The 11426-nt window shown below is 50.0% G+C and overlaps 1 protein-coding gene across 2 annotated transcripts in view; it reads right to left on the bottom strand.

The window, feature by feature from the left end:
- KIAA1671 (KIAA1671 ortholog) overlaps positions 1 to 10601 on the bottom strand; it is a 168073-nt gene extending 157472 nt beyond the window's left edge. For both annotated transcript variants that reach the window (XM_012454097.2, XM_012454099.2), the window contains exons 1-3: positions 10126 to 10601; positions 6376 to 7974; positions 4066 to 4153 (exon numbers count right to left, since the gene is read on the bottom strand). In XM_012454097.2, the coding sequence (XP_012309520.2) occupies positions 4066 to 4153; positions 6376 to 7919 (1632 nt within the window). In that variant the 5' untranslated portion in view covers positions 7920 to 7974; positions 10126 to 10601. The remainder of the gene's footprint in view (positions 1 to 4065; positions 4154 to 6375; positions 7975 to 10125) is intronic.
- Positions 10602 to 11426: the final 825 nt, after the last annotated feature.

The raw sequence follows: 11426 nt of genomic DNA, 5'->3' as shown, positions 1-11426 counted from the left end.
TTGGAGACTAGCCTGGCCAACATGGTGAAACCCCGTCTCTACTAAAAATACTAGCCAGCTGTAGTGGTGCATGCCTGTTATCCCAGCTACTCAGGAGGCTGAGGCAGGAGAATTACTTGAACTCAGGAGGCGGAGATTGCAGTGAGCCACGGTCGCGCCACTGCACTCCAGCCAGGGTGACAGAGCAAGCCTAGCCTCCGTCTCAAAAAAATAAATAAATAAAAAGAATTACATACTGACTCATACTACATTGTAGATGAATTTTGAAAAACTGGCCTGACGCAGTGGCTCACACCCACAATTCCAACACTTTGGGAGGCCGAGAAGGGTGGATCACAAGGTCAAGAGATTGAGACCATCCTGGCCAACATGGTAAAACCCTGTCTCTACTGAAAATAAAAGTTGGCTGAGTGTACTGGTGTAGGCCCATAGTCCCAGCTACTTGGGAGGCTAAGGCAGGAGAATTGCTTGAACCCAGGAGGCAAAGGCTGCAGTGAGCTGAGATCACACCACTGCACTCCAGCCTAGCAACTGAGCGAGACTTTGTCTCAAAAAATATATATATACATATACATATATACATATATGTAAGCAAAAGAAACCAGTCAAAAAGCTACATGTTACATGACTCCATTTATATACAGCATATATATATATATATATCTCATAGGCAAATCCATAGAGACAGAAAGTGGATTAGTGGATGCCTGGGAATGGGGGATGAGGATACAAGGTTTCTGTTTGGGATGATAGAAAATTCTGAAACTAGATGCTTGCACAACACTGAAAACATCCTTAATGCCACTCAATTGTACACTTTAAAATGGTTGTAATAAGGGCAGGGCCAGTTTGCTAACCCCTGCTATAAATGATGGAATGCCACTGAAGGGCTCTAAAATATATGTAAATATATATTTGGTCTAAACAGTGTTTGAGAGTTCAAAATATATATATTTTTGGGGTTTTATATATATAAAAACCTTACAGTCTTTTTATATATATGTTTGGGTTTTTTTGTTTGTTTTGTTTTTGAGATGAAGTCTTGCTCTGTCACCAGGCTAGAGTGCAGTGGCCCAATCTCGGCTCACTGCAACCTCTGCCTCCTGGGTTCAAGCGATTCTCCTGCCTCAGCCTCCTGAGTAGCTGGGACTACAGGCGTGCACCACCACACCCAGCTAATTTTTGGATTTTTAGTAGAGACGGGGTTTCACCATGTTGGCCAGGCTAGTCTTGAACTCCTGACTTCAAGTGATCCACCCACCTCAGCCTCCCAAAGTGCTAGGATTACAGGCACAAGCCACCACAACCGGCCTGTTTATTTTAATATATAAATTTTACATAAACAATATATGAATCCATTCTGATTGTAAAAAAATCTAAACAATATGACAAAGTTCGTTTCACTCTTGTTGTCTGGGAGAGAGTGCAGTCACGTAATCTTGGCTCACTGCAACCTCCGCCTCAAGGATTCAAGCAGTTCTCCTGACTCAGCCTCCCAAGTAACTGGGATTACAGGCATGCACCACCAGGCTTGACTAATTTTTTTTGTATTTTTATTAGAGATGGGGTTTCTCCATGTTGTCTAGCATGGTCTCGATCTCCTGACCTTGTGATCCACCCACTTCAGCCTCCCAAAGTGCTGGGATTACAGGCATGAGCCACTGTGCCCAGCCAAAATTCAAATCTTTTTTGTTCCCTTGTTCAAATACCAGTTCCCCTTCCTGGAAAACAGCTCTTACCAATGGGTTACGATCCTTGAAGAGCCTTTCAGAACTCTCTCTTTGTTGTATTATTTATATATATGTATATATATTAGACCGTGAATTTTTGACACCTTATAAATTTTGTAAATTTCAAAAAACTCATTATTTTTCTTTAAAAATAGTTAAAATAGGGCCGGGCGTGGTGGCTCACGCCTGTAATCCCAGCACTTTGGGAGGCCAAGGCGGAAGGATCACTAGGACAAGAGATTGAGACCATCCTGGCCAACATGTCAGGTTTCTATTTTTAGTAGAAACCCTTCCTCTACTAAAAAATAAAAAAAATAAAAGATTAGCTGGGCGTCGTGGCACGCGCCTGTGGTCCTAGCTACTCGGGAGGCTGAGGCGGAAGTATCGCTTGAACCCAGGAGGCGGAGGCTGCAGCGAGCCAAGATTGGGCCACTGCAGCCTAGTGACAGAGCAAGACTCCATGTCAAAAAATAAAAAAGTTAAAATAGTATATTTTATGTTATGTGTACTTTTCTCCTTTTTTCTTTTTTCTTTTTTTTTTGAGATGGAGTATCGCTCTGTCACCAGGCTGGAGTGCAGTGGCACCACCTTGGCTCACTGCAACCTCCACCTCCCAGGTTTAAGCAATTCTCCTGCCTCAGACTCCCCAGCAGCTGTGGGATTACAAGCACGTGCCACCACATCCGGCTAACTTTTTCTGTACTTTTAGTAGACACCGGGTTTCACCATGTTAGCCAGGATGGTCTCTGTAAGGCCGGTTGCCTCGCCGGGGGGCTCGGACACACCCCCTCCCTCGCGGGGAGCTCGGACGCACCCCCTTCCCTCTCCGGGAGCTCGGACGCACCCCTTCCCTCTCCGGGAGCTCGGACGCACCCCCCCCCCTCCGGGGGCTCGGACACCCCCCCCCACCCCCAGGAGCTTGGGAAAAAAGCTCCGCCAGGACCTACCTGATACTATTTTGTCCCATCTGAGCCCCACTCCCTGCCTGCCATTTTGTCTTCCTGCCTACTATTTTGGCCCATCTGGGCCCCACTCCCTGCCTACTGTTTTGTCCTATCTGGGCCCCACTCCCTGCCATTTTGTTCCATCCGGGCCCTACTCCCCTCTATTTTGTCCCACTTACCTTGGGCACAACCAATCAGACGAGGCCTCCACTCCCTATAAAACCCCCTGCCTGACAGGTGTCTGTGTGTGACTTCTCCAGCCCCTCCTGTCCGGACCGCAGAACCTCACCGGGGAGCCTGAATAAATTCCTTCGCATTGGATTATCTTCGTGCTGGCCTCAGTTTCTTCATTTTAAACGCGGCAAGAACCCAAGAACAAACCTTACAGTCTCGATCTCCTGACCTCGTGATCCACTCGCCTTGCCCTCAAAGTGCTGGAATTACAGGCGTGAGCCATGGCACCTGGCCAAGTTTAATGTTTTAAATCTGTGCTCTTTACTGTATGTCAACTGTATCTCAATTAAAGCTATTTTTTAAAAAAACTAAGACTCTGCAGAAAGCATCAATCACAAACTAGTTATAGATAGCAGTTCTTTTATGAGTTTTCTCTTATTGAATTGCTGAAATAATAATACTTTTCAAGCAATTTAATTGCTGGTAACCTACTTCTTTCTGTTTTAATTTATATTCTTATTTTTTAGAGATAGGCCTCACTCTGTCACCCAGGCTGGAATGCAGTGGCACAATCATGGCTTACTGCAGCCTCAAAGTCCTGAGCTCAAGCAATCCTCCTGCCTCAGCCTCTGGAGTAACTAGAACCATAGGCATACAAAACCACATCTAGCTAATTTAAAAATATATATTTTTTTCTTTTAGAGATAGGGTCTCACTACGTTGCCCAGGCTGGTCTCAAACTCGTGGGCTCAAGCAGTCCTCCCACCGCCTCAGCCTCCCAAAGTGCTGCATTACAGATGTGAGCCACTGTGTCCAGCCACCTAATTCTTCCTTCTATGGCTAGGTGGTAAGTAGGGGGAAGGCAGTAAGAACCATTATGAAGGACCTTGAGGGAGTTTCTGTTAACATCTTACACCTAAATTTCAGTATCTTAATAAAGCAGGCACTCCTATATGAGAAAGCCATGCCCCTCTGCCTCTTTGCAAAGAAAAAAATACCTGATACATTGGTTAACAGCATTCAACATCTGGGAGTGCGAATCACAAGTCTTCATGCCAGAATAAACTTCAAAGTCCCAACATTAGAAGAAAAAATGTTTTATCGTGTGCATGACATGTCTCTGATTCTTTCCTGGGTCTAGATGACAGAGGCTCTTTTTCCAGCAGCCATAACTGCCTGCTAGTTAATGAGAGATGTGCCACACAGCCACTCCTTACCTTTTCTCTCGGTTCCTTAGGAAGCTCCCCGCTCAGCTCAGCACACTTCTCATATTTGACTTCGTTGCTTGAAGCGGAACTTGAAAACCTGGTACAGAGATCCAAGTTACTTGTCTGGAGCTAGAAGCTGTTATTCCCCCCAGTCCACACACTAGCTCAGGAGCCCAGGCCAATTAACTTTCAGAAAGGACATTTCTTTTCCACTTACTGAAAGGAGAACTGCCCAGTGGGGAGAGCCTACCTTAAACACAGCATGATCAGGGTGGAAGGAGCCCCAGGCTGGGGGAAGACAGCCGGGTTAGTGCCAGCTCTACTGCCTCCTCACTGGGGGAGCTTGGGTTAGGCTTGTGACCTCAACTGAGCCTCTGTTTCTTCATCTATCAAAAGGGGATAATTAACACCTCCTCATCCCTTTTATAGGGCAGATAAGAAGCTACTCAAGGCCCTAATAGCTACGTGAGGGCGTTTAGGGAAGAGTGAAGATGCCCCAGGAGGGATAATGAATGGCTGCTGTTAGCAATGCCAAGTAAAACAGCAGCCACACCTCAGAGCAGCCCCCAGACTCAAGGGCAATGGGCCATCAGGGAATGTATGGGGACCCAGGTCCATCTCTGTCTCTCTGGATCACCAGGGCCAAGTCACTATCCCTCTCTGGGCCTTGTTTTCCCCACCTTTAAAAGGGAAGAGGGTGTAGAGCTAGAATCTCCATCTCTAGAGAGCTCTCTGGTATAAATACCTGAAGATGTAGCATGTGCTTAGTTCAGAGCTGGGGACTTTGAAGAAAAGGAAAGGGAGAGAAATCAAACCACTAAAACTTAACCCACACTCCACAACCCAGGGTCTGCCTCCTGGGATGTGTGAAGCTGAGATAAGTTATGTCGAGCAAACTCAGAGCCTCAGTTTCCCCATCTGTCAGATGGGGATAATCACGCAGCCTCTCCAAGGCTCTTCGAGGACGTAGTAAGAAGAAGCATCTGAGGACCCTGGCATGGGTGTCCTTCTCTGATATCTTAACTCAGGGGTTCTCAGGCCTGGCTGCACATAAGATTGACTTGGAAGCTTTTAAAACCTACCAAAATATGAGTGAGACCCTCCCCAGACCAAGTGAATTGGAATCTCTAGCGGTGGGACCCAGGCACTGGCATTTTTCTGGGTTATTCTAATGTGCTAAGGACCAGTGGTCTAGCTTTGGTCCGGCTGGCTGTCCTGGTTCACAGGGCCGGGAGGGCAGTCTGCCCAGAGATGCTGCCTTTGCAAGCTCCACCCCGGGCAAAGTATGCCAGTGGCATGCATGCCATTAAGAGCCAGTCGATCGTGCCCGGTGGCATCTCTCTGTTGTGGCCACTTGTGGGAAAACAAAGAAGAGATGTCAGAGGTGGGCCAAGCTCAGAATACCATTATTAACTAACCGACTTAGAATATCATAGGCCAGGTGCAGTGGCTCACGTCTGTAATCCCAGCGCTTTGGGAGGCTGAGATGGGTGGATCACTTGAGGTCAGGAATTTGAGACCAGCCTGGCCAACATGGTGAAACCCCATCTCTACTAAAAATACAAAAAAAAAAATTAGCTGGGCGTGGTGGCAGGTACCTGTAATCCCAGCTACTCGGGAGGCTGAGGCAGGAGAATCGCTTGAACCTGGGAGGCGGAGGTTGCAGTGAGCCGAGATTGTGCCACTGCACTCAGCCTTGGAAACAAGAGCAAAACTCCAGTCTCAACAAAAAAAAAAAAGAAAAAGAAAACAAAATCATTACTAACCAACTGACTTAGAAACTTAGAATATCATTATTAACGAACTGACTTAGAGTATCATTACTAACCAACGGACATAGAATGTCATTATTAACCAACTGACTTGCCCAAATTACCTTGACTCCTCTTAGTTTATTTGTTGGGCCACTCATAGAGGCTTAGGCCTAAGTGTTCTCTCTCTGATTTTAGAGAAGAAAGGCTTAGCTACAGCTGGACTGGAATGATACCAGCTCCCACCTTCTCACAGTATTTCACCCTTCTGCTCTGCCTCTGTGACACGGGCACATAGCTCCCACTTCAATCACACAGTACATCTGAAGCTGAGAAAAGCCATGAAAATTGAGCTCTGGGCCCCCTGGCTGGCCATACCCAGAGGGGAGCTATACTGCCTCTCTGTATCTCTCCTTCCTCATCTGAGAAATGGACACTGCTGCTACCTTCTCTTGGGCTATGGGTGAACTGAGGGGAGTGGCAGGTGCCCAGCAGGGAGCCTGGTTTCCTCTTCCTCAGGGTATCTGGGTGGGTGACTGAGGGAGGGGTGTGGGATGTGCCTACTTACAATTTGGTCAAATCCGCCGACAGCGGCCGAGCCTGGAATGTCCTCCTCCTGACCTCAGGCTTGGCCTCGGAGCTCTCAGCAGCCCAGCCTTTGATCCGCTCCTGGACGCTCACAACCCCTTTCTCTGTCTCTGGTGCCACTGATGGGGACGCAGGGGTAGCCAGAGGGGGTTCAGACCCCACTGCCAAGGCCAAGGTGCTGTCCTCCCGAAACAGGCTGATGCACTTCCTGACACTCCCCCTGGAGACCCACTCTCCCCCTGCCGGGGCCGGGGCCTCCCCATCGTCTGCCCTGCTCTTAACCTCAGCGAGTTCTAGGCCCCTTCCTAGCCTGGGCGAGGGGGACTCAGCAGCCTTCTCTGGCTCCAGGTCCATCTTGGCCTTTTCTTCCCAGGGACGCTGGTCATTGCTGGGGGTGACCCTGGCTGAGCCCCCCGGGGCTCTGGGGCTGCCCGTCTCCTGCTTCAAAAGCATCTTTTCCTTCCGTTCACGGATTTTCTTGGCCACCTCCAGGAAGTCCGAATCAGGATCATGAAGAGGAGCCTCCGCCTTGACTAGACACTCCTGGTCCAGCTTGCGCTCGGCTCTGGGCCTCTCCAGCCCAGCCGTGTCCCCTGCTGTGGCGCCACTTCCCTCATCGGCCACCTTCCTCAGCAAGGCCTCTTTGTTCTCAAAGCGGGCTGTGAGGTCCATGGACAAGGGCCTGGGCTTCCTCACCCACGTCTTCTCGGGAGGGGTGGGGGGCACTTTGCCCACCGTGGCCACTGCACTGGGGCCTGGCTTCTGAGGCTGAATGGACTCCGTGAAAATGGCGGACACGGGCCTTCTCTTCAGGCGAGGCCTGGGCTCCATAGTGGGGTGTGCCGTGTCCTCCACACTGCTAGCCTTTGAGGGAGGCTGGTCTTGGCCTGCCTCCTCTTGGGGTATAGGCGGCTTTATGTCCCGTGAAGGGGGCGCTGACCGGGGAAGGGTCCCCGCAGGCTTTCGGGTGGGCAGAGCAGGCTTGGCGGCCACCTCAGGCCGGGAGCCGGACACACCCGGCTTGGCCTCCTCAGCCCCCTCGCTGACCGCCTTCCCCAGAGTGGGGCCGCTTTTTGTGGTTTCGAAGAGAATCATGGTGTTGGAGCTGGGACGCAGGAACACAGCCTTGTTGAAGAGGGACGAGCTTGCCCTGAGGCCCTCCCCGCTGCCCACCTCCTGCCCCACCAAGCCGGGCATCCTCTTGTCCAGATCCTTTGCTGCTGGCTCCTCAGAGGGCCGCCCAGAGGGAGAAGGTCCAGTCGAACCGGGCCGCACAGATGGGACAGGAGACTTCACATCCTGCTCCTTCGAGAAAGGTTTGGGGGCAAGCCTTGGCAGAGGGAGTAAGCGGGCCGGGCTCCGCAGGGGGCTCTTCGCCTCCAAGATCCGGGCTGGGGGAGACCCAGAGGCATCGCCAGTCTGGAGGAAGTAGGTCCTCGTCAGAGTGTCCTCCTTGCCAATCTCACCCAGGCCTGGCACCGCCGTCAAGGGCGCTATGGAGCCCACCTCCACCCGCGTGGCCATGGCTACAGTCGTGGATCCATGGGGGTTAGGAACATCAAGAACGGAGAGGCAATTGCTAAACAAACAAAACGAACAAAAAAGTACATTTGGCAAACAGTCAGTGTCTGGGTTGAAGCAGAATGGTTTGGAGACATGGGACAGAGTCCTGAGCCCCAGATTCTGTACAGCACCCCTCCACTGACCTCACTGGGCAGGCCTCTCCCCATCTCTGAGCTCTGGATGAGGGAAGTGGACTAAACGCCCATCCCTGAAGTGCGTTCCAGCTCCGAGGGTGTAGAAAAGGCATCAACACTCGCTGGAGGACTTTTCCCTGACTCAGCTAATCTAGAGGCCAGCACTAAGGCAAAAAGCAGTGATCTCTGCTATACAGATAAGGAAACCAGCTCAGAGAAGCCAAGTAATTGGCCTGGAGTCACCCAGGAAGCAAGAATTGTAGTCAGGATTTGAAACCAGGTTTGACGCCAAACTCACACCACACACACTCCCTGCAAAAGCCTCAGTGGGAGCGTCCTCACATTCCCTCACTCCTGTTACCCTGTTTTCCCATTGCAGAGCCTGCCCACATCCCAGGTGATCCTCATGACAAGTATGTGCTAAGCATCTAGCACAGAGAAGGCAAGTGACCTGCTGCAGGCCACACAGCAATGCAGCTCAGGAGTGCCTGGGAGCACAAAGCTGGTTAGTAACCTTGGAACCCATGACCTTGCCACCAACCCTACTCAGTCGTCCTTTAGTCACTTTTCTTTCCCATCTCCCACATTTCCAGATGCCATTAAATAAAGCCATTCTGATTATTCTCACTAAACCTGCTTTTGCTTGCTTTGTGGTTCTTTTTTTTTGAAAACGCGTTTTATGCTGACTGCCTTCACATTCTTAATAAAAAGAGAAACATCTGGCCGGGCACAATGGCTCATGCCTATAATCCCAACACTTTGGGAGGCCGGGGCAGGTGGATCACCTGAGGTCAGGAGTTCGAGACCAGCCTGGCCAACATGGTGAAACACCATCTCTACTAAAGTAAAGTAAAAAATTAGCCAGGCATGGTGGCGTACGCCTGTAATCCCAGCTACTAAGGAGGCTGAGGCAGGAGAATCACTTGAACCCAGGAGGCAGAGGTTGCACTGAGCTGAGATCACACCATTGCACTCCAACCTGGGCAACAAGAGCGAGACTCCATCCCCCAAAATAATAATAATAACAGTAATAAGAGAAACATCCAACGGTGAGAGCTTCCCATAAGTGAGATCTCAAGCTATGCCATGTGCTTCTTGTGTTTTACAAATCTCATCCTCATCACAACGTTCTTTAGTGGGTATAATTAGGAGACCCCATTTTGCAGCAGCTAGGGCAGAAGCCTCTTGTTCACCCTGCTAGCAGAGGTTTTCTCAAAGCAGGGCCCCTCCTCTCTCATTCATCCTCCAGCAACCGTCTCATTCATCCTCCAGGAATGATCGTTATCTCCCTCACGGAGATGATGGGGAAGGGCCCAGAGAGGTCGCAGACTTACCTACAATCATCCAGCTGAAACCTAACCCCAAGTCCACCACCCACTCAGCTCTACCTTTTTAAAAATTATTTTTTATTCCTTTCTGGTCTTAAAAAGTGCCAGGTAAGTTGGTGTTCTAGATCCCCCTTCATGCCAGTGTTTTCCTTCCCTGTGAAACTGCCCCCAGCTGGCCCCCACCTAGATGGACTAAAAAAGTCGAAGGTATTTTAGTTAAACACAAGCCTCTCCACTTCCCTTTCTTGGGGCCCCACACTGCTCCCCCGGCTCTGACTCACTCAGCAGCCTCCAGGAAAGAAAGGCAGACAGATTTTGATATTTTCTCTTCCTCACACACTCGATGGTGCTAACAGATTCCATCTCTCCAAACTGGAGAACACTGTCTAGACACGGTTAGAGGTAGAATGGAGGGGCAGATACGAAGAATATGAGAACTGGAGAATTTCCATCCACAAAGACCCCAGTCAGAGTTCTAAGGCTCCAGAATCCCACCCAGAATCAGGGCCATTTGCCTTTAGGGCCAGCCCCTGCGACCTCTGGAAACCCTGATCCAGGATGCATACGTAATAGCCAGGAATGAGACATGAAACAATGACAAGATTCAAAGGACAGAGAGAAAATTCTCTGGCAAAACCCACAGGCGATCTCCACGACCCTGACACTCTAGCCCTCAAACTCGGGTCAAGTATGGGCCCCACTTACCCAAGCTGGCAGGTCGTGGGTCAGGGGGTGTGACTGCCAGGGAAAGCCAATGGTGTCACATGTCATCATCAACAGGGCTGTCCACACACTTTCATGGCAGAAACAGGAGGGGGGAAAGCAGACTCGTCCCAGCAGGCTGAGTTTCAGCAGGTCTAGGGAGACACAGGATGACAGCCTCAGTTCCGGAGTTCTAGCAGTATGGGAACAGACGGCACAAAAGCTTTCAAGCTCCAAATGCATCCGCTGGCATCTACTCCAGCTTGTAAAACGTATGCTCCTTTTGGCTTTTTGATTTTGTAGCCTTATATGTACGTGTGCATAAATAGTGCAGAGCCCACAGTACATGCTCAATAAAAATCATGCCTGTTCTCTGATACATGTTTACTGAGCACCTCTGGTGTAAACAAAGATGAGCATGAAATATCCCCTGCAACCATGGAACTCACAGTCTTCTGTAAGAAACACACATACACACACGCACGCACGCACATAAGCAATTACAACTGGGTAACAAATGTCACTATTTTTTTTTTTTTTGGAGACGGAGTTTCGCTCATTACCCAGGCTGGAGTGCAATGGTGCGATCTTGGCTCACTGCAACCTCCTCCTCCTGGGTTCAAGCAATTCTCCTGCCTCAGCCTCCCAAGTAGCTGGGACTACAGGCAAACGCCACCATGCCCAGGTAATTTTTTCTATTTTTAGTAGAGACACGGTTTCACTATGCTGACCAGGATGGTCTCAATCTCTTGACCTCGTGATCCACCCGCCTCGGCCTCCCAAAGTGCTGGGATTGCAGGCATGAGCCACCGCGCCCGGCCCAAATGTCACTTTTTTAATGTGGATGTGGGGGCAAAGAGGAGGATTAATGGTGGTCCTGGAAAACTCACTTGACTTAGAGGAGATACCTACTGAGCATTCAAGGTGCTGACTCATTTGGGAGCTGCTTCTGCTCATCAGCAGTATCTGGACATTGCACTTCTTTGAAGCCCTCCAAACGCCTCCTCAGGGCCTTCACACATGCTACGCCTGCTCCCTGGGACAACCATCTTGCTCACACACAGACACAGACACGCCCCTCAGACATCTCTGTCCCCCTTCAACCTGGTACAAACCCCTCCTACCTGTTCAAGGAGCATCACATACACCTGAAAGCTTGGCAGGACTCAGCTTAGCTGCACTGCTACATTTAATAGGACATCATCCATCACATCAGCCTCTCCCATTCTAGGGTAAGCCCCCCTGAGGACACCCCAAATCCCTAGCGGCTAGCACAGCAGCCTGGCACAGAAAAGCACCAGATA

The sequence above is a fragment of the Aotus nancymaae genome, unplaced genomic scaffold (assembly GCF_030222135.1).
Source record: "Aotus nancymaae isolate 86718 unplaced genomic scaffold, 86718_ANA_hifiasm-v0.15.2.pri h1tg000076l, whole genome shotgun sequence".
In the NCBI taxonomy this organism is placed as follows: Eukaryota; Metazoa; Chordata; class Mammalia; order Primates; family Aotidae; genus Aotus; species Aotus nancymaae.
Note: the sequence above shows the minus strand (reverse complement) of the source record. Positions and strands in the feature narration are given on the sequence as shown.